Source organism: Kogia breviceps, chromosome 15 (genome assembly GCF_026419965.1).
Source record: "Kogia breviceps isolate mKogBre1 chromosome 15, mKogBre1 haplotype 1, whole genome shotgun sequence".
NCBI classification, from domain to species: Eukaryota; Metazoa; Chordata; class Mammalia; order Artiodactyla; family Physeteridae; genus Kogia; species Kogia breviceps.
The window spans coordinates 17,088,511-17,112,733 of NC_081324.1; the positions used below are offsets into that span (position 1 = coordinate 17,088,511).

Sequence of the window (24,223 nt, forward strand, 5' to 3'; positions counted from 1 at the left end):
CAGTCTTCGAGAAGATTCTACTTCCTCCTTTCTTCACATAATTGGAAGTAGCACATTTCAGACACTAGGAGAGCTCTCCAATGTACAGCCCAATTTAACCTAGGGATGACAAGATGAAATTTCTGATAACAGTAAAAATATAAATGACCAGAAAAATTACTCATAGATTATTTCTCAAAATGCCTGTTTATCAACGTGTCAGCACCTTTTCAATGGAAATGAAACACTCATTTATTCTTTTTTTTTTTTTTTTTTTCTGTGGTACGCGGGCCTCTCACTGCTGTGGCCTCTCCCGTTGCGGAGCACAGGCTCCGGACGCGCAGGCTCAGCGGCCACGGCTCACGGGCCCAGCCGCTCTGCGGCACGTGGGATCTTCCCGGACCGGGGCACGAACCCGCGTCCCCTGCATCGGCAGGCAGACTCTCAACCACTGCGCCACCAGGGAAGCTCCATTTATTCTTAAATAGTGTAGCATGATCAGAAATTGTTAACACAGAAAGCACATATTTATTACACACTGGATATGGTTCAAGATCAGTTTCTAACTTGCACAATTTAGAATGACATTTTTAACAGTAAAACACAAAACTGAAGTTAATAAATGAGAGGCATGTTGTACTGGGACCTAATTTCCATGGGCAGCTTCCCTAAATGTAGGTTCAAGGAACACAACAATTAATTGTTTAGCCACGAGCAGAAGAAAAACTGTAAATGTAAAAATAGAAGATGCCTTAAAAATTTCAGAAACGTAGCACAATACCTTAGAAACACATCATTGCATCCCTAATATAAGAACTTAAAAAAGACTGTTTTCCTTTTTTCCTATGACTAGCAATAAACAAAATTCAGAGTATGGAAATATTTACTCTGATATTTTCCTTCAACTTAATTTCATGTAACACCCCAGGGAAAAACACACCTAGCTAAACATTGACTAGTAAGCAAGAAGCATTGGTATTTAATGGACATGGAATAAAACTAAATGTGAAAAAAATTTGTTTTGCCTTCCCAAACCTACCTATTAATACAATGATATATGTTAAGAATGTCTAATCATTATGCTTTTATTTTTAAATCTATGACTAAAACTGTAGTGAACTTTCTATCCATGGGTTGTATAACACACTTGGAAATTGGGGTGGCAGGGAAAGGGGTACTGGGGATGGAAGCCATAGAAAAGTAAAATTGCAATGTCCAAATCTGAACATCCTCAGCTACTTAAAAATACAGTATCACTTATACTACTATAAAATACAAATCTATCTTTATACTACCGACTAGGAAAAACTGCTTTTTAAAAACTTTTTATTTTGAAATAACTTTAGGCTTATAGAAAAGTTATGTAACTAGGGAAGGGAAATCACATATATCCTTTACCCTGCTTTCTCTTATGTCAGCAACTTATATAACCACTGCATGACGACCAAAACTAGGACATCAATATTGGTGGACTAGGGCTCCCCTGGTGGCTCAGTGATTAAGAATCCACCTGCCAATGCAGGGGACACGGGTTTGAGCCCTGGTCAGGGAAGATCCCGCATGCCGCGGAGCAACTAAGCCCATGAACCACAACTACTAAGCCTGCGTTCTAGAGACCACAAGCCACGACTACTGAGCCCAAGCACTACAACTACTGAGCTCACGTGCCACAACTACTGAAGCCCGCACACCTAGAGCCCAGGCAGGGTAACAAGAGAAGCCACCATCATGAGAAGCCTACACACCACAATGAAGAGTAGCCCCCACTCGCCACAACTAGAGAAAGCCTGCATGCAACAACGAAGACCCAACGCAGCCAAAAATAAAATAATTTTTTTTAAAAAGATTTAAAAAAAAAAAAAAAAAAAAATATATATATATATATATATATATATATATATATATATATATAGGTGGACTATTGCTGCCTAAACTACAGACTTTATCTGAATTTTCCAATGACCTTTTCCTCTTCCAGTATTCACTCCAGGGTCTCACATTGTATTTAGTTGTTGTGTCTCTTTATAATAAAGTCTCCTCCAATCTGTGACAGACAATTTCACATACTTAACCTTGCCTTTCATGACTTTTGATGAATACCGGTCATTTTGGAAAATGTCTCTCAACCTGATGTTTTCTCACATTTAGATTAAGGCCATGTATTTTTAGCTGGAATACCACAAAAGTGATGTTGTGTCCTTCTCAATGTATCATATCAGGGGGAGAATGCTGTCTACATGTCTATATGAACTGACAAGGTTCACCTTGATCACTTGGTCATGGAAACCAATTACAGTGGAGAAAGCCAATTTCCCTTGGTAATTGATAATGTCTTAGGAGGAGATCCTTTAAGGCTGTGTTAATATACTGATTTTAGCAACCACCTGTGGATTTTGTCTGTGACAGTTATTACTGCTGTATTTGCCTAATGGAGATTTTGTATTTCCCTCGTTTCTTCTATATTTATTAACTAAAAGTCTTTTGTAAGAGCTGTCCCTTCTCCTCGACTGACTGATTGACTGATTTAAATCAGTATGGACTCATGGGCATTTATTTTGTTCTATGTGTTATAATTCCACAAAATATATCATTTATTTTATTGCTCAAATCAGTTCAGTTTTGGCTATTGGAAGCACCTGCAGGAGCTCCCATATCCTTATGATAGGCATGCCCCCATTCATTTTAAGCCCTTCCTGATTTTTTGACACTGCAGATGCTATGGGTTCATCTTGTACTTTCCCTGCCCCAGCCCTAGAACCAACCACTCTGCCAAGGAGTCCTGGTTCCTTTTATTAAGAGAATGATATTTAGAATCAATATCTGAGCTCTGGGTATGCACATTGTTACTGGGATGTCACTGTTTCCAAGCCCTTAAGTGGCCAGAGAAAGGAGACATTGTCTACATACTAACCAACACATACACACAGAGCTTTATTTATTCTGTATGTATATTAAAAACCATGAGTTCACACTGTTAGCTCAAGATTCATTCTAGCATTTTCCCTTTCCTCATTTGTAATGGTGAGAGTTACCTCAGTCACTATAATTTTGAACCCTTGAATACATACTATTTACTACAAAATTCAATGAAAATGTACATATTAATATCCATTTTTTTGTTTCAATAATATAAAGGTAAAGACTGAATATATGACTACATAAAAATTGTAAATGTCCTACTACAAAGAACCAGAAAGTATAAATAAGAAACAATAAACTAAAAAATAACATGTATCTCTGTATTTAAAAAGTACCCACGTATAAAAGTAAACAACTTGATACAAAAAATGACAATACAGGGGGTGGGGGATGGCAGAAATGGGTGAAGGAGGTCAAAAGGTACAAACTTCCAGTGATATATAAGTCATGCAGATATAATATACACCATGGTCACTATAGCTAATAACACTATATTGTATATTTGAAAGTTAAGAGAGTAGATCTCTTTTATCCTTTCTCTTTATTTTTTTTGTGTTATGTTTTCATGTTTATGGTTATCATGAGATACATTTTTTTAAAGATTTATTTTATTATTTATTTTTGGCTGCATCGGGTCTTAGTTGCTGTGTGCGGGCTCGTTGTTGTGGTGCGTGGGCTCCTTTCTAGTTGTGGCATGCACGTTTTCTCTCTCTAGCTGTGGGGTGTGGGCTCCAGAGCACGTGGGCTCTGTAGTTTGTGGCACTCAGGCTCTGTAGTTGAGGTGCGTGAGCTCAGTAGTTGTGGCATGTGGGCTTAGTTACGCTGCAGCATGTGGGATCTTAGTTCCCTGACCCAGAACCTGCATCCCCTGCATTGTAAGGCAGATACTTTACCACTGGACCACCAGGGAAGTCCCACGAGATACATTTATAACAACCTATGTATACAGCAGTCTATTTTAAGTTGATGGTCTCTCAAGTTTGAATGCATTCTCAAGGCACTACATTTTTACTCCCCCACCCATGTTTTATGTTTTCTTTTCAGTCACATTTTACATCTTTTTATTTTGTGTATTGCTTAACTAATTATTTTCGATATAGATGACTTTACTACTCTTGTCTTTCAACCTTCATAGTAGTGTTATTGGTGGCTGATCTACTATCTTTAATATACGTTTGCCTTTACCAGAGAGATTTTTTTTTCTTTCATAATCTTGTTTCTAGTTACAGCCTTTCCAGAAGTCCCTTGAACATTCCTTATAAGGCCAGTTTAGTAATGATGAACTCCTTTAGCTTTTGCATGTCTGGGAAACAAGAGAGTAGATCTTAAAAGCTCTCATCACAAGAAAAAAATCTGTAACTATATACAGTGACAGATTTTAACTAGACTTATTGTGGTGATCATTTCAGTATATATACAATTATCAAATCATTATGTTGTACACCCAAAACTACTATAATGTTATATGTCAATTACATCTCAATAAACACCCATACACACAGTCAATTCACAGAACTAAAAAATGGTAAACACATAAAAAGAAAATCAATCTAAAGAGTTAAAACACAAATTAAAGTAACAATAGTATCACTTTTCATCAATCGTATTGGTCGACAAGAAAAACATCATTAATATCCTCAGAATTAAAGAGATGTAGAGAAACAGCAGAAGAATAAATTCATACAACTTGACAAACAATCTGGTACAGCTATTGAAATTTAATACTGCTAAACTCTGACACAGGAATTTACTTACAGGAAGTTACTGAACAAAACATTCTTAAATATGCATAAGCACACACACAGAAGTGGCAATTTTAATACTGCATCTCTGATAATAAAAACTGGAAACAAACTATGCAACATTATGATGTTTCAAGGCATGATTTTCTTAAAGTTTAACCTGTTTGGGGTTTGCTCAACTTCTTGAATCTGTAAATTTATGTCTTTCATAAAATTTGGTAACGTTTCAGCCATTATTTCTTTAAATATTTTTTCTGACTCCTGTTTCCTCCTCTTTGGAGCATCTGTGAGACCTTTTGAAATTGTCCACAGAATACTGCTGAGAGTAATTAAAGAAGATCTAAGTAAATAGTGAAATATACCACATTCACAGATTGGAAGGCTCAGTATTGTTAAGATGTCAACTTTCCCCAAATTCAACCACAGATTCAAAGTAATTCCAATCAAAACTCTAGCAGGCTTTAAAAAAAAAAAAATTGGCATGGAGATTCTAAAATTTTATCGAACCACAAATGACCCAGAATAGCCAAAGCAATTTTATAACAGAAGAACTAAGTTGGAAGCCTTCTACCTAATTTCAGAACTTACTTGAAAGCTGAAGTCATCAAGATAGCATGGTATTAGTCAACAGACATATAGATTAAGGAAGGACAAGAGAGGGTCTAAAAATAAACCCAAACATCTAGGATTAATTGATTTTCAAAAAAGGCAACTGAATAGGGGCAAAAAGGAAAAAATATTTTCAACAAGTGTTGCTAGAATTAAATTTCTGTATATATATGTTTAAAAAATTAACCCTGGGCTTCCCTGGTGGCGCAGTGGTTGAGAGTCCGCCTGCCGATGCGGGGGACACGGGTTCGTGCCCTGGTCCGGGAGGATCCCGCGTGCCGCGGAGCGGCTGGGCCCATGGGCCGTGGCTGCTGGGTCTGTGCGTCTGGAGCCTGCGCTCCGCGGCGGGGGGGGGGCCACAGCAGTGAGAGGCCCGCATACCGCAAAAAAAAAAAAAAAAAATTAACCCTATGTCACATCATACTCAAAAATTAATTCAAACCAGAGCACAAAGCTAAATGCAAAAGCTAAAACTTCAGAAAAAGACAAAGGGAAAAAACAAAATCTTTGAGACTTTGGGGTAGGCAAATATTTCTTAGAATATAAAAAGCATGAAGTATAAAACAAAATAACTGATAATCTGTACTTCACTGAAATCAGAAAATTGTGTTCTTTGAAACACACTGTTAAGGTAATCAAAAGACAATCCACAGAACGGGTGAAAATATTTACTTCGCACATAGAGAAGTTTTTCTAGACAGTGCAAAAAATAGAGTACACTCATAGGATAGTACATCCAGTTGCTTTCCAAAGTGCTGAAACCAATTTACCCTCCACAGTAAGTGTAAAAGAGTTCTAGTTGCTCCTAATGCTTGCAGAAGTTTGATAATGTCAGACTTCAAAATTTCAGTTTGGTAGATGAAAAATGACAGTTTATTTGGCTTTTAATTTGCATTTCCCTTATAATAAAACTTATCATCTTTTTATAGGTTTATTAGCCACATTTATTTCCTTTTGTGAAGTGCTTTTTCAATCTTTACCCATTTTTCTGCTCTGCATTTGTCTTTCTTGGTCAGTTGTGTGTGTGTATGTGTGTGTGTGTGTGTGTGTGCGCTTAACAATCTCTTGTCAGTGACCTGTGTTATAAATACCTTTTTCCTCTTTGTGGCTTTACTTTTTACTTTCTAAAAGGTATTGTTGATTATAGAAGTTTTTAATTTTAATGTAGTTGAATTTACCCATTCTCTTTATTATTTGGTTGGGCTTTCTGTCACCTGTTTACAGAATTGTTCCCCATTCCAAGGCCAGGTTTTCCTATATCATCTTTTTAAAGTATTATTGTTTTAGCTTTCATATTTAAGTCTTTATATAGAATTGATTTTTTTGGCTATCATGGGCAAGAGGGATCCAATTTCATGATTCTTCCTTATGAATAAACAATGGTAAGTATACCATGTATCAAAAAGTTTATCCCTTATTTCACTGATCTACAATGCTAGATCTATAGAGTCAAATTCCTATGTATACATAGAACCATTTCTGTGCTGTCTATTCTGTTCCATAGGTCTATTGGTCTGTTCTTTACCAAGATGACACTATAATAATTGCTATAAATTTATAAAAACTTTTGATATAAATAAGGGAAATCTCTCCACCTTGTTCTTCTTCTTTAGAAATGTCAGAGCTTTTCTTAGCTCATTGTCTTATCATATAAATTTGAGAATCAGCTTGTAAGTTCAATAACAAAAAACAATAACAAAGACCCTATTGGTATTTTATTTGGAATGGTATTGAATTTATGAAAACTGACATTCTTATGATACTCTTATCCATAAAAGTGCATATCTCCCTATTTATTTAGGTCTTTATAAACTACTTCAATAAAATTTAAAAAATTTTTTCTAAAAGTCTTGCATATTCTTTGTTAATGCCTAGATATTTTACATTTTTACAGTACTGTAGAGGTTGACATTTTTAATAATTACATATGTCAAGGGGTTATAATTAGGATTAAATAATATTTATAAAGTACCTAAGATAGTGACTGGTATGCTGTTAGTGCTATATATGTTTACTGAATAAAACAAATCACATATTCCATTTATCTCTGGTGTGTTAATTTTAGAATAATTTTGACTAGCTATTAAAAGAACAATGTTGAAATTTTTAGTGTTTGTGTGAGATTTATATATTAATTTGGGAACAACTGAGATATTTACCACGTGGTATTATCTTATCCATCCAAGAACTACATGCCTTTTTATTTACTCAAATATTATTTTATTTCCCTCAGTCACATACTGTAGTTTCTTCCATATTTCTTAAGTTTATTCTTAGATATGGTCTATGGTACTTCTTTTGGTTGCCATTATTATTGAGATCTTTAAAATATGAGCATCTATCATTTTATTTTAATTACACAAATATCACTGTACAAAAAAAATGCTTTTAAACAAACAAGTGTTTCTAGTAAATTTTTCCTAACCCCAAATTCCTTTAATTACTGGGTAGGCCGAGTATTTTTTGGCATCTTCATTCTTTCTGTGATAAAATGCCTGCCTGTAGTCCTATTCTGTTTTTGTTTTGTTTTGTTTTGTTTTTTAACTGGGTTGTCTGTCTTTTTCTTCCTGGTTTTTAGGGTCTTAGTAGTTCGAAGGGTCTTTCAAAAAATGATGATTCTCTACATTTTCTATTTTGTTTAGTATTATAAAGAAAAGCTACTGATTTTTGAGTATCTGTGTGGCTGATTAGTTGTCTGGATACCCTTGAGTGGTAAGATCTACCTTAGGTCTTAAAAGCATCACTACCATGACTGCTATGTTTAAAACCACACTATAAAGGGATAAGGGTAGAAGCTGGATGGCTTGGCAGTAATCCCAGTGAGAAATGAAGGTTTCCAACCAGGGTGATAATGGTAAAGGTGGTAAGAAGTGCTGAATTTTGGATATATTTTGAAGGTAGAGCCAATAAGATTTCCTGATGGATTGATGTTGTCTGAGAGAGGAAGGAATTAGGGATGACTCTAAGAAACTGGAAAGAAAGTAACCATCAACTGAGATGGGGAAGGCTGAAAGCAGAGCAAATTTGAGTGGGCAAATGAAGAATTTTGATTATCACTGAGTTTTTGAAGGATGTGTAATTTCTAGTTTTCAGGTATTTGGTGGTTTGTTTTGCTTTTAAGAGCCTAGCCCTGTTTTTTCTTTTTTAATTAATTAATTAATTTATTTATTTATTTACAGCTGCATTGGGTCTTCATTGCTATGCATGGGCTTTCTCTAGTTGTGGCAAGCGGGGGCTACTCTTCGTTGCACTGAGTGGACCTCTCATTATGGTGGCTTCTCTTGTTGTGGAGCATGGGCTCTAGGAGTGTGGGCTCAGTAGTTGTGGCTCGTGGGCTCTAGAGCACAGGCTCAGCAGTGTGGCGCATGGCTTAGTTTCTCTGCAGCACGTGGGATCTTCCCTGACCAGGGATCGAACTCGTGTCCCCTGCATTGGCAGGTGGATTCTTAACCACTGCACCACCAGGGAAGTCCCTCTAGCCCTGTTTTTGTCGGTTTCTCTTTGTGGATACAATGTCATGCCAAATTTCAACTTCTAAAACACAGAAAAGTCAGTGCTGCTGTGCTTGAAGGAGATTTAAGAGCCCAGTAAGTCACTGGGTCATCTTTATGGAGTCCCAGGACTCTACAGAACACAATTTGAAAACCAAAGGTGTAAGGAAAGAGCTCTACATTTATTGATTTCATACAAGCATTCATGTCCTCTAATAGATTCGGGCTCTGGAAGCTCCCAGTTGAACTGGGTAGCACCAACAGGTTCACCAGCACTTACTGTATGATCATGGAAGCTAGGGTATAAAGCACTCAAACAGTCTTGGGCTCCCTACCATTCAACATCCTTGGAAACTGTTTTTGAAGGACATGGCAGGGAATCTACAAACAAGGTTACAAAAGGTTTCTATTCACTTCTTAAAAAAGGCTTTCTAAGGGAACCATCAAAAGTTCTGCAGCTTTTGAAAAGGTTAAACTAGATGTTCTCCTTTGTCCCTTTTTGATATAAAATTGTTTGAACTTACAGAATTAGATATGTTAATTACAACGACCCTGGAGCACACATATATAGGACATACAAATGTGAAGGAACCATTCTGCAGAGCTGTCAGAAAACTTCAGACCAAGGTTATTTAAATATCAGATATAAGAAAGTCTTATGCAAAATAAAAGGGGGGGGGGTTGCCACTAGCAATACAATGCTAAAACCTGTCACTGAATCTGCAACTCAATCAAGGTAACTAGTACATACATTAGATGCTTGGCAGAGACTTATACCAATGCTGCATTACATTCTAGACCAAAAAATTGGTATAAGGCCTTTGTATTACATTCTTATAAGGATATAGATCTCAGAGTACCACAGATGTTTTATTTAGCTACTGAAATATTTTTAACAAAGTCACCTCAAAGCCCTTTTGTATATTAAATGGACCACTAACAGAAAGGACCACTAACAAATGTTTCAAATAATGTACAGGAAGGTTGGCAAATTTTTTTCTGTAAACAGCCAGATGATAAATATTTTTGACTTTGTAGGCCATACAATCTCTATAGCAACTACTGCTGTTGTAGTGTGAAATGCCAAACACTATGTAAACAAGTAGGTACAGCTGGGTTCCAATAAAATTTTATTTGAAAAAAATAGGCAGGGGGCGAGGGTTGATCCATAGCTATGGTTTGCTGGTCTGTGGTCTGGAGTACAACTACATCAACATAACACAAGTCCACAAAGCTGGACACGTGTGGGGAATGAGTTTTGTGGAAATAACTGTAGCCTGGTATGCTGATATGAGGTACCCATAAGGAGGGATGGCAGAAAAATACTTTAAAGATGCTGAGCTTCAAACATGGGATAGCACTGGAATACTAGAACCTTTAAAAGCAGAAAAACAACTGGTAAAGAACAATGAAAATAAGATAGCAAGTTCAAGTGGCAGTAATAAACACAAGCTCTGTAGTTAGAATAATAATAAATCACTTTAATAATTTCACAGAACTGTGTAATTTTAGATGGAAGTGGCCTTAGAAATAACCTTGTCCAACTTACTCGTTTTATGGAAGAGGAACCTAAAACCCATAGTGTAGCAAATTAACAAAAAGAGTTGCAAGCTAAAACTATTTTTGGACAACAAGGATGGGATTACATCACCAAACAGGGTCTGTAATGCAAGTGTCAGATCTCAGTTAAAACGGTAAAGCTGTTATACAACATGAATTATTTATAAGTAAAAACAAGAGTAGTAAAATTTCCCATTTGATCTGAGCTTAGTACGTTGATGAGGTTAAAATTAGAAACAGGTAATAAATATGTAGAAATTCATCTAAGTAAATAATATACAAATACATAAGAATACAAATAAATAATTACAAAAATATTTGATGTTTTATTTCAACACGTGTATAATAATATGGCCAAAGAAAAGTGCATTTTTATATAAATCCTCTGGGAACTAATATAGATGACCACCAGCAGCAGGAATCAGTATGTATTGATGGGCTTTGGGGGAAAATTGTATCTGGATTCATATCCTTTATAAGACAGATAACCTTAAGGAAGTTACCTAATTTTTGAAAGTATCAGTTCACTCATATATAAAATGTTGACAGTAATACCTACCTTATAAGATTCTTAGGAAGATTTTTAAAAGTAGTCTATATACATATAAATGTCCCAATACATAGCAGATGTATTTCCTTTCTTTATTCTCCTATACACGATTCTGGTAACGATAATAATAACTAACGTTCAACTAACACTTATATGTCAGGCGCTTTTCAAAGTGCCTTGCATACTCTAATTTACTTATCCTCACAATACTCACTCTGTGAGGTAAGTGATCTTGTTATTCCTACTTTTTAGTTAAAGACAGGCAAAAGCATTTAAGGCCACACAGCTACTGAGTAGTGATTCAAGATTCAAACCCAAGCAATCCAGAATAATGAAATTCCAATAAAAAGGCTGACCTACCTAAAAAATTAGCTCTGAGAGTAATATAAATGTCACTTATTCACTCTGATTAGTTCCCACTACCTCTTCCACTTTAAAATATAAAGAAAACTACAATTCGTGCATTAAGGTAGTTTAGTGACCAAAACTACCATAGAACACTCAATGTAAAATAACTGTGAAGGACTCTGTATTCTACTGGGTTCCTCTATTCTGGCTGCAGATGAAAATCACATATGAAGCTTTAAAAATAACATAGATGCCCAAACCCCGCCCCTGACTTTCTGAATAGGAACTCCAGGGTGAGGCTCAGACACATGCATTTTTAAAACATTCTACATATGATTTTAGAGCATAGCCAGAATGAAGAATTACAGTTCTAAACACTGAAGATGTGATGGCAATGCAAGTCAAGTGGCATCTGGGCCAGGATGATTTTCAAAGGTAAAAACTACAAGCGAGAAGTGGCAGTAAAGAACGGGGAATGCTGAGTTAGGACAATGAAAAGAGAGAATGAGGTGGACAGTTGGGTTAGAAGCCAGGCAGGGAGGCAGGTCCCCTTGCAGGTGCCTGGAAGGCCAGGTTAGACACACAAGGGGAAGCAAATGGAAATGAAAACTCTATGGCCGCAGCGGCACCTCAGCAACACCATCTGATGGCTTTTGCGTGACCAGTGAAAAGATCCATTTTTTTTTGGTCACTGCTTATCCTTGCAAAGGCAACAATGCTTTCCTCATCACTGTTGCTGCTTTTTTCATAACTTGCCACCACTGCTAGTTTTGTTATTAATCGCAATTCAGTGACTTGGTCCCAATGTTGCTGAATAAAACACCTGAGATTTGGCTTAACTTTCTCACCTTAAAATGCAGGTAATGAATTCATTATTACATCAGCTTCAACCAATATTAATATAGTCATTAAATAAAACATGAATGGTTAGAAAGTACACAAAGTATACGGGGGATCATTTTCACGACAGTAGACCACAACCAAGTAAAATCAAGCATAGCACCAGAATAATGTAAAACTCTGAACACAGGTTTCACAGAATTTAAACACTCCTGAGACAACATCTAACTGAGGCTTTCATTTGGTGGTATTACAACCGAACTAATCAAGAGGAACATAACTTTATCTTGTTTTAAAAAACCATAATAACAAAGAAGCCATTTATTCCAACAAACTCTTGGGGTTCTTAACTGTTTTTATTTTAATGACTGTCTCTTGAGAATTGAATGGAATCTGGAACTTTTTTCCAGAACAGAGATGCAAGTGAATGTAAACATAGCATTTTCCAGGTAACATCAGTGACACCACGCACCTTGGCCAGCTGAAGAACCCTGGCGTTGTAGAATACCTAAAGACCCGCTGCAGGGAAAAATTCCTTTTCTTTCTCTGTTCTAAATATTTCACAACATACATGCAAACCATTTCGTAAGTACGGAGATGTGGATCTTGTACATGTTTATCCCTCTATGGCACCAGCAGATCCCTAAACAAATGATTCAACAGTGCTCCTATTTGCAGGTGAGCTGCTGCTTGCTGACATGCCCCTCTTTTGTGCAGCGCCACTTCTGAATCACACTTGTTTATGACACAAGACGGCTGTGTGAAATGGTGACCATACACTGATTTAGATTTGGAGGACGAGTGTTCAAGTCCAGGCCTGACCCTTTTTAGCAGTATGATGTTAAAACGTTTGACCTATGCCTTCAATTTACTGTCTGCAAGAAGAAAGTTTAATCCAACTTCATCAATGTTCAGTGAGTACTGAGCAAAGCTTCAGTGTCCTCATCTGATAGACGGTAATAGTATTTAACTGATATGTTTTGAAGGTTAAATAAGATAATACGTGTAAAGAGCATAGCAAAATGCCTGGCACAGAGTAAATGCTCAGGAACCAGCTATTATTAATGTGCCTCATGTTGGATAAAATATCTGTCTTGCAGGGTAACAAGAGATACATATGGACTTGGGATAAACAGTGTGTTAAATAAATGGTGGTGCCTCTCTGCACGTCTGCGGACATAAGGGGGAGCTGGGACACACAGGAATGTGTAGCATGCTGAGCGGAAGCCTGGAGAGGCTGCCCTTCTCCTCCCCTCCACGAGGAAGCAATCACTCTCCAAGCTCATGCTGCCGTTCATGGCTGAAAAGGCTCAGCTGATTCCTTCTGTGGGATTTGCCCCAGGAAGAAAAGAGCTGCCTCACCCAAGGTCACACCCCTGCCTCAGGGCACTGCAGATCCAGTGACTGAATGACTGTGGGACTTAAAGGCTTGAGGCCTTAGACTCAATTCAGGACAAGTCCAAAGTCTATCCCAGCTCCAGAGCTCCCAAGGTCACTGAAGCTTTCTAGGCAATTGAAATGCAATCCAACTTCTCCCCCTGCCCAACCCTGCCTCTTTCACTCCCTCAAGGTACTGGTCCCAAGGATACTCCCACACACAAGTCCCTCTCAGAGTCGGCTGCCTAGGGAAGGAAGCGAGTTATGACACTTGCCCAAAGTCAGAAAGCTAATGAGAGATCAGAATGTGATCTACTACAGAGGTGCCAGCATCACTCCACAATTATAAAATGAGCAGAAGAGACCAAATGAAAGAATGAACCAAAAGACCTAGAAGGTAACATTATAAATAATTCCCTAAAATATTCTAACAATGTCTCATTTGAGGATTGGAATAAAAAATTAAGGAAGGTCCCTATTGAAGTTGAGTTGATGAGACAGAAGAAAGCATCCATCCCTACCTGGAGAGGAAACCGGGAAGATGAAGAAGGGAAATTTCCTGGGATGTTTCCCATTTCACTTCAGAAGCAGAGACTAATTGGACCGAAAGGGGCTTTAAGGACAGAATAGTTCCTGCTCTTTCTTTTATACAAGAGGAAACTGCAACCCAGACGGTCGCTTTGCTTCCCAAGAGTACAAGGTCACAGAGTAGCCTGGTCTAGGCCTCTTAATCTCCAGAGTCCTTCAGCTTTGTCTTCAGTATGTGATTTTGACACTTTATGTAAAATGTAACACCCACAATAGATTCATATATATTCCAACATAAGTATAAAATGCATTACAAAACTATGTATGACTTTTGTTTTTGTTTTTGCGGTACGCGGGCCTCTCACTGCTGTGGCCTCTCCCACTGCGGAGCACAGGCTCCGGACGCACAGGCTCAGCGGCCATGGCTCACGGGCCCAGCTGCTCCGCAGCATGTGGGATCTTCCCGGACCGGGGCACGAACCCGTGTCCCCTGCATTGGCAGGCGGACTCTCAACCACTGCGCCACCAGGGAAGCCCCTGACTGTTGAATTAGGCATCAGTGTCTCTCCCCACCCTCCCCATCAATGTGGATAATTGGAATTTGACTACATTATGAGTTTTCACAGAATGGCTTTACGAGGAAGGCTAGAACTCCAGCAATTAAACTTCAAAAAATATTGTATCTTAATGGCCTTATCTCAGAATGAGGATAATAATTATTATCTCATTCAACAGGATGCCATAAAGACTAAATATTTAATGGTAGCAATACATTCTAAATGCCACATAAACAAATACCACAGCGATACATACAGTAACTTCTGGCAGGTTAACATTATAGCAGGTTAATATTACCCAGAACTGATTGAAAAGAGCCCAGGTAACACACAGAACATTTAGACATCTGACTGTTTCCAATCAAGAGAGCAAGATGTGGGACTTCCCTGGTGGTCCAGTGGTTGGGACTCCATGCTCCCAATGCAGGGGGCATGGGTTCAATCCCTGGTCGGGGAACTAAGATCCCACGTGTCCCATGGCACGGCCAAAAAATTTAAAAAATAAAATAAAATAAACCATCTATAGATTTCAAACAATCGAAAAAAATTTTTAAAAAGAGAGCAAGATTTAAACTGATAAACATAAATTTAATCAAGACATCCCAATTCTTAAAAATCCCCGTGGTACGCAAACCTACCAGAAAGGAATCTAAGACCTTTGAGGAAAAAACAGGACAATGGGATGGAAGTTAAAAGAAACTCATGAGTATCTTGAAAATACTTTAAAATTATTAAAATAAAATAGGGCAACCTAATAAGAGGAAAATATCATAGACATTTTATACTTTTTGAACTTGTTCCAATAGGTACTATATTATTCATTTTTATATACGATTTCTGCTTGCTAAGAAACCTCTCAGAATCTGTCTTTTGTTACAATGAAGTAATTCTAAATATTATTTGCTAAGAAACATTACCTTCTGCCCTATCTATATCTACATTCTTCATCCAAAGTGCTCAAAGACCAAACTTGATTCCAAAAGGCTTCACTATTTTAAATGTTTGGGTAAATTTTATTTCCCTTACCTGGGAAAGTTGAGGTAGCCCCAGGCAAAAGTCGCTCCATAGCACAGCTCAGCCCAGGGTTTCCGTCATGTCAGAAATAGGCTGTGGGACCCCTTTACTGTAGCTCAGCTCCCTGAATTTTAATAAGCCAAAGAGCAGTACTAAGACCCTTTGGTTCTTTTACCAATTCCTAGGGCTTCTTTGAAAATTCTCTATTTCTACTGTGCTATATAGCTTTCTAAAAATTGCCTCTTTTCACCTAACCCATTTCCTCTTTTTCTAGTTAGAGCAGTAACAATTTGCAGATGAAACTATAAGTCAAAAGAAAAGACATACAGAAGCAAATTCATGAATATCAGAATTTTACATAAAGATAAACTGTGGTTAGAAAACAGACGATAACAGTATTAGTCTAGATAACTAAGATAATGTGGTGTAAACTAATCTGCCTAGCAACCAGCCAATGGCTTGGATGAAAATCAGTCAGCGATTCATTAATTTATGATGTTCCTACATTTATATACAGATACTAAGATAATAAGCTATACGAAAATTCCAGAGAAACAACATTTATGCTTACTTTCCCTGCAGGAAAATATAAAATACAAATGAATGCTGTTGAAATATTATATAAAACATGTTAGACTAAATCAGTAGACTTCAGAATAAGTAATCCCTTCAAAAGGGAGCATCTTAAAACTTTTCAAGGAACACACAGTTTTGTAAGCACACGTAGTTTTAAGGCACAGTTAGTTTAAAGGAATTAATTTGGGGATGCTAAATATGCAAATTAACACCTTCACTAAAAGTGTGAGGGTAGAAATTTTCTCTCTTCAAGGAAATAGCCAAGGATGTAAGATTTCTGACATTTAAAGGAAAGTTTGTCATGCAGTTTTTTTAATGGATGATGATGGATATCAAACAGTTATGCCGAATATTCTACTGAATATATTTAAAAGAACAACAGTTTTATTTTTAAATGTCAATATTCACAATATCCTCAAAATTATATCTTTTGCAAATGTTTAAACTTACTATTAAAGTTTTAGCTGTCACACTATGGAGAACAGTATGGAGGTTCCTTAAATAACTAAAAATGGAACTACCATACGACCCAGCAATCCCACTACTGGACATATACCCTGAGAAAACCATAATTCAAAAAGAGTCATGTACCACAATGTTCACTGCAGCTCTATTTACAATAGCCAGGACATGGAAGCAACCTAAGTGTCCGCCGACAGATGAATGGATAAAGAAGATCTGGCACATATATACAATGGAATATTACTCAGCCATAAAAAGAAATGAAATTGAGTTATTTGTAGTGAGGTGGATGGACTTAGCAACTGTCATACAGTGAAGTAAGTTAGAAAGAGAAAAACAAATACCATATGCTAACACATATATATGGAATCTAAAAAAAAAAATAGTTCTGATGAACCTAGGGGCAGGACAGAAATAAAGACACAGACATAGAGAATGGACTTGAGGACATGAAGCGGGATAAGGGTCAGCTGAGACGAAGTGAGACAGCGGCATGGACATATACACACTACCAAATGTAAAATAGATAGCTAGTGGGAAGCGGCCACATAGCACAGGGAGATGAGCTCGGTGCTCTGTGACCACCTAGAGGGGTGGGATAGGGAGGGTGGGAGGGAGACGCAAGAGGGAGGAGATATGGGGATATATGTATACATATAGCTGATTCACTTTGTTATAAAGCACAAACTAACATACCATTGTAAAACAATTATACTCCCATAAATATGTTAAAAAAATGTTTTAGCTGTCAATATAAAAATGTGCAAGGGATTAGACATTTCTAGATACTCATTAGAGAGACGGTGAGCAAAAAAGCTTGAAAGCCACCGGACTAAATCATGTCAAAGTTTCACTAACCTCTAGTATTCTAATGTCAAGATTCTAAATAAGGCTCTCTCTATATAAGTCCTAGGCTGTCTGGAGTGACACAGAAAGGTTGGGCCCATTAAAGAGCCCTTAGTAGAGAAGGTGAGATTTGAGCAGGGTTTTATGAATGGAAAATAGGGAACCTGAAGAACCTGGGAAAAAATGAAGAGGCTTCTGCAGGAGAGGGGAAGTGGACGTGCCTGGCTGGAAAATGGAAGAGTGTGGATTTTCAGGTCGCAAGAAGCTTGAGTTCAAATTCAGGTTTTACTACATTTTGGCTGAGCTACTTTGAAGAAATCTTCATTTCTATTTTGATGATCAAACGAAGAGATAGAAAAGAAAGTGTTTTTTAAATTATAAACTAATAGCACATGGTAGACATTAAACCCTTTTCAACCAGAAACCGTTGAGTAGTAGAAGTTTACACAATGGTCAAACGCATGAGCTCTAGAACCAACAGACTGTGTTAAGACAAAACTGCCACTTCCTGGAGGAATGACCTCAGCCAGGTTAATGAAACCTCTCTGTGCTCAATTAGCCTTATGTGTAAAATGGAGATAACTGAGGAACAACCCACTTTATAGGGTTATTGTGAGGCTTAAGTGAGTTAGTGCATGTAAAGAGCTTAAAATCATGCTCAAAAGAATTACGTGGTTGCTTTATTATTGTTGGTAGTGGTATTCCTATTATTACTCCCTGTTTCTCAATGTCAAACAGAGATCAAGAGATTACCAACCACTAATACGTATTTGTTGGATTAAAAATCTAAAAAGGGGTTAGGGTCGGGTGGCGGAGAGAGAAGCAGGCAGGCAGCTAAGTCTATAAGAGGGCTTTAATAATAAAGCCACCAAAATGGCTCCTTGGTTTCTCAGCAAAAGTATGTGACAATGATCCAGTGAACTTCTCTGCTGTCATAACTAACAAAGTAGCCTATATATTGCCCCCTTGCTTAAAAGTCAAAATCCCAAAAGAACACGTTGCTATTTATGCTACAAAGAATATCTTGATATATTCAGTAGAATTATATTTGGTAGTTAAGATGGCACATTTGTTAGAAATGATTCTGCCATATGGTAGGAACATTCTGTCCTTACCTAAGGGAGTTCTGACACTAAAGGACCAAAAGACCTCATTATAAAATACCCTTATCTATTATTAACATACCAACCACAGAACCAAAAGTAGCAATATGACACAAACCCTTTGAGCTCTGACTGTAATTTTTTAGTCATTGTTGGAATAATTTTATTGGCATACTTTTTAAATTACAGAAGTAGTTCGTAGTTCCTCATTCACGTTCTTTAAAATACATACATATATATTTATACACACACACACACACACACACACACACACACACACACACACACACACACACACTTTTTTTAAAAAATAAAAAATTGGTCTTCCACCCCTGACTTTTCAAATTACATTTAGGACAAGATGCATAGTTTTTCAGAAATTATTTTAGAAGTTAGAAGTTTTGGCTAAAGTCGTGACCAAAATGTGGACACACAGAGCTCAGAAATGTGTTATTTTAAGAAAAGCATTTAAAAGACCATGTTTTACCTTTTAAAAAGAAGTCCTAGAACTATAACTACAAGGTAATGTGCCAAGTGGATTGTGCTGTTTCCTAATTTCATTTAAGCATTCTATCTGAGCTAAAACTCAGGATATGTTCAATATTCTGAGATTTTGTTAACAGGTAATATGTACTGAGAAGCAATAGATCAGCATTAGGAATTTTTAACTTACAAGTATGTCTGGCCAGTGAGTAGTTGGATCCACCACTAGTCAAACCAAATCCCTCAGGAATTTGACTAGAGCTTCGAGGTCTGGTCAGCAGTTTAGGAGGTTCAATTTCTGCACCAAATTCAGCTCCTATTACTCCTAGTAAAACAATAGCAGTAGCTTGCTTCCGTCTTTCCTCATAAGATGTGGAAATTTTTTTCATTTGTGGGACACTTGATAAGCAACCTGAAAACCAAAACATAATAATAGAAATTAAAAGACTATCAATACGTATGATAAGAAACACATTCCAGACTGGTCACTCAGGAATGAACAGGCTTTTCAACAAATAGCACTGGAACAACTGGTTTTCCATGTGCAAAAGAATGAATTTGGATTTCTACCTCTCACCATGTAAGAAAATCAACTCAAAATGGATTACAGTCCTAAATATAAGACCTAAAACTAAATAACTTGCTGAAAAAAAAAATGCATATTTTTTCATGATCTTGGGTTAGACAATGATTTCTTAGATATTATAGCAAAAGCATGAGTAATTAAAAAAAATTTTTTAAATTGAACTTTAGTATTATTGAGCTTCAAGTGACATAATCAGGAAAGTAAAAAGAACATACAGACTGAGAGAAAATACTGTCAAATTATATATCTAATAAGGGATTGTCTGCAGAATACTTAAGGACCTCTTCTTACAACTCAATACTAAGAAAATCCAACTTTTAAAATGAGCAACCAATTTAAATAGATATTTCTCCAAAGATATACGAATGGCCAATATGCATATTAAAGCTTCTCAACATTATTGGTCATTAGAAAAATGGAAATCAAAACTACAGTGAGATACCACTTCACATCTATTAGAATGGCTGCAATTAAAAGGACAGACCATGACATGTATTGTTGAGTCTGTACAGAAATTGAAACTCTCATGCATCGCTGGTGGCAATGTACAATGATACAACTATTAATACTTTGGAAAATAGTTTGGCAGTTATAGTTATAACATATGGCCCAGCAATCCAACTCCTGGGTATCTACCCAAGAGGAGTGAAAACAAATGTACACATAATGACTTGTACATGAATGTCCATAGCAGCACTATTCATAAGAGCCAAAAAGCAGAAACTCAAAAGTCCATCAACTGATAAACGGCTAAACAAAATGTGCTACACCCATCCAATAAAATACTATTCAGCAATAAAAAGGAATGAAACATTAATACATGCTGCAATGTGGATGACCTTGAAAACACTATGCTAAGGGAAAAAAGCCACTCACAAAGGACCACGTGTTATTGTATAATTCCATTTACGTGAAATGTCCAGAATAGGCAAATCTATATAGACAGAAAGTAGACTGGGACTGAGGTGAAATGGTGAATGATGACTAATGAGTACTAGGTTTTTGAGATGAAAAACTTATCAAATTAGATTATGATATCTGCACAACTCCAAATATACTAAGAATCGCTGGATTCTACATTTTGAAGGATGAATTTTATGGAATATAAATCATATCTAAATAAAGCTGATTTTAAGAAAAAATTGCAAACTCATTTATTAATTTGCCCACTAACTTTACAAATATTTATCGAGCACCTACTTTGGGCCAGGGAATTGCAAACAGGAAAATAAGCAGTCCAGGTTCTCAAGAAGCTCACTAGTACCTACAAAAGGAGAGCCTGTCCACAAAGGAGGAAATGCTGAATTTAAAACTCAAAAGATAAGTGGAAGTTTGCCAGGAAACAAGAGAGATGGACAACAAGATGAAGGCAAAGGATGAATATTTTGTCCAGATGGACCAGAATGCAGAAGCCCAACCAGCTGTTTGAAGAAGTACTCACAACCTGGGCAAAGCTCCGTATAATTTCATATGCAGAAGAAATAGCAGCAGGACACCCAAAACATAATGGAGAACAATTTGAAATCTTTATTAAAGTATCAGTAAATAGGTAATGGGGAATTACATTCTTAACACATAACACTACTTCTTAAAATTTACTTTTAAGTACATTTTAAGTAAAATTTACTTTTTACAACCTTTCTCTAAGGTAACTACACCTCATTCATTCTCCCAAATGCTCCCAAGATTTGGTCTTTTGCTCAGTCCTACCCTTTTCCAGTTCTACTTGTTTCTGTAAGTGGTCTACCTTCTATTTTTTTGTTTGACATTTATTATACGATATCACAAGCATCAAAAGAATTACATGGAGAATATATAAAGAATATAATGAAATATATATGTACACAAGCAACTTTATAAAATCTTAATGTTTTCCATAGGTGCTTCAGATTTTTTAAAGTAATTAATTAATGTGGATATAACTAAAGCCTACCATGGATTGTGTCTTGACTTTACTACGCCTCCCTCTTGCCCTAGAGGTCACCATGATCCTGACCTTATCAAATACTTTTTATCTATCTATCTATTATATAATCATATCAATGTTACCTGAAATGTATATTTTCTGGCCTTGAACTATGCTTGCATTCCAGGGGTAAACTCAGAGTACATGGATGAATGGAGATCAATAGATAGATAAGTAGGTAGGTAGGTAGGTAGGTAGGTAAATAGGCCAATAGACAGACTCTGAACTAAATTTGCTAAGAGAGTTTTTTGAGTTTATATCCATAGGCAAGATTGAACTATGATTTTCTTTTCATGTACTATTCTTGTTGGGTCTTGGTAGCAATATAATACAAGCCTCCAAAACTGGGTTACCTTTCACTCCCCAATTCTTTGAAAACAGTTAAAGAATTCTTGAAGTTAGATGACAATTCTCCTCTAAAATGATCAGGGCCTGAGTCTCAGGATGCCCCCCTTCTCGAGTCAGGGAGCAGGGGATGCAGGGGCAGGGAAGGTGCAAGGGTAGAAGAGGGAATGTTTTTTATTATGAATTCATTTGCTGTAATACTTAGTTATTTGGTTTGATTTTCTGTTTCTTCTTGAATCATTTCGGATAGCGTGTAGTTTTAGAATTACCCATTTCATCTAAGTTTTTAAATGTATTGGTCTGAAGTTATTTAGACTGTTCCCTATGATTTTAAAATCTCAATTGTATCAGTTGCTATGAATCCTTTTAAGTATTATTTCCTTGTGCCTTCTCTAATATTATTTTTCATGCCTTTCTTAACCAGTTTTTCTAGAAATATATATTTTATCAGATTTCCAAAAATACTGTGGTTTTGATCTTACTGTTTCAGCTTTCTATTTCACTGATTTCTGCTGTTATTTTTATTATTTCTCCCACTTCCTTTAGGTTTTCTCTCTGTTCTCTCTTTCTCTTTGCTTTATTTCTAGGTTCCCAGATTGAACACAGCTCACTTCTTTTCATTATTTTCTATTATGGTTAACAGTACAAGTCACATAGTGAGCATCCATTTTCCTCTACTCCTTTAATAATACAACCTCAATTTTAACTGAATAGCAATGTATTCATATTCTTTCCATGTCCTTCCAGGAACGGAGGAAGCCATAAACTAGCTCCGGGCCTTAAGCTCTATTCATTACATATTTTTAAGTCCTCTTTGTTCACAGGAGCCAAAGCCTACTTCTGGAAAGCAACTATTGGTTTTAGCCCAGATCACTGCATTTCTATTCCCTTACGTGTCCACAGTGATATCTATCTTTCTTGAGCCTAGTTATGCCTTGTTGGTTTTCTATTTGTATATTTAATCCATCATAGTTATACACTTGGTACAGAGGGATTTCAAAAGTGAACTTCTGGAGCCATCTTGATTGGAGGTCAGCTTTCTGCTCTTTCTAATATTAACCCATCCAGCTTTTCTGGCCTCTTTCAATCCATTGCTCTATACATTAATTAAATCAATACAGTGAATTGTCCTCAGAGCAATATGCCAACCAAGAAATTAGCAGCGGGGGCCTCGGAATACTTTTAGATGTTTTATTTTGTCTCTTCGGTTTTTAATTTTTTTTCCTTTTGGCATTCGATACTACTGCAAGGAAGGCAGGGGATGACAAAAGGGGAAGCTAAATGGGTACTAAAACGAGAGCCCTTTGTACAGCAAGTTGAAGACTTTTAACTTTAGCCTAATGGAAAGCCACTGAACAATTTTGTAAAAGCTGGTTAATTGAGATTTATTGTCAGAAAGATCATGATAGCAGTAGTACGGGAGGTGGAGTGTGAGGTAAAACAAGACTGGTGTCAAGTAGAACCAAAAGACGGCTCATGCGATGGTCAAGTGGAAAACAGTGAGCACCAGTGGGGGTAGAATTCACAATTCATTCCACCAGCTACTCAGTCATCAGCATATAAGGAGCAAAGATCTAGTGTACGCATGGCATTATGCAAATATGAACTAATGAATTGATACGGGATGAATTAAGATGAATTAATAGGGATAAGAAAAGCAAAGTCCCTGTCCTCATTGAATTTAGAGGCAACTAAACAGGAATTAGAAATGTAAAGGTGAAAAAGCAATGAGAGGGCTTCCCTGGTGGCGCAGTGGTTGAGAGTCCGCCTGCCGATGCAGGGGACGCGGGTTCGTGGCCCGGTCCGGGAAGATCCCACGTGCAGCGGAGCGGCTGGGCCCGTGAGCCGTGGCCGCTGAGCCTGGGCGTCCAGAGCCTGTGCTCCGCAACGGGAGAGGCCACAGTAGTGAGAGGCCCGCGTACCACAAAAAAAAAAAAAAAAAAAAAAAAAACCAATGAGAACTTTATGGTCTAAGAGAACAGTACGTGTAAGAACCTAAAGTATAAAAAATTTGTTGATTTCTATTGCAAGAGTAGGCCACGGGGCTGGAATGCTACGATCAAGAAGGGAATGGTAGAACGTGAGGCGAGAGTCAGGAAAGGGGCAAATCATAGATGACTCTACTGGTCATATTCTCATTGTTCAGTCCCTTGACCAATGGAATTTAGTGTTTTAGAAAAACACTCTGAGCCTGTATGAAGAATGCTGGAAATGAGATGAGCAATAAACAGGGTATTGTAGAAATCAAAGTGAGAGATTAAGGTTGGTTTGGTGTTGGGATGTTAAATAGGAGATGCAGAGAAGTGGATGGCTTCCAGATCCTGGTGAGTCTGGGTAGTTGA

The 24,223-nt window shown here is 37.1% G+C and overlaps 1 protein-coding gene across 8 annotated transcripts in view; it reads right to left on the bottom strand.

The window, feature by feature from the left end:
• WDR7 (WD repeat domain 7) overlaps positions 1-24,223 on the bottom strand; it is a 363,333-nt gene that overhangs the window by 143,399 nt on the left and 195,711 nt on the right. For 7 of the 8 annotated variants that reach the window (XM_059039434.2, XM_059039436.2, XM_059039435.2 and 4 more), the window contains one exon: positions 19,175-19,396. The exons of the other annotated variant lie outside the window; for it this stretch is intronic. In XM_059039434.2, the coding sequence (XP_058895417.1) occupies positions 19,175-19,396 (222 nt within the window). The remainder of the gene's footprint in view (positions 1-19,174; positions 19,397-24,223) is intronic. 8 annotated transcript variants of the gene reach the window in all.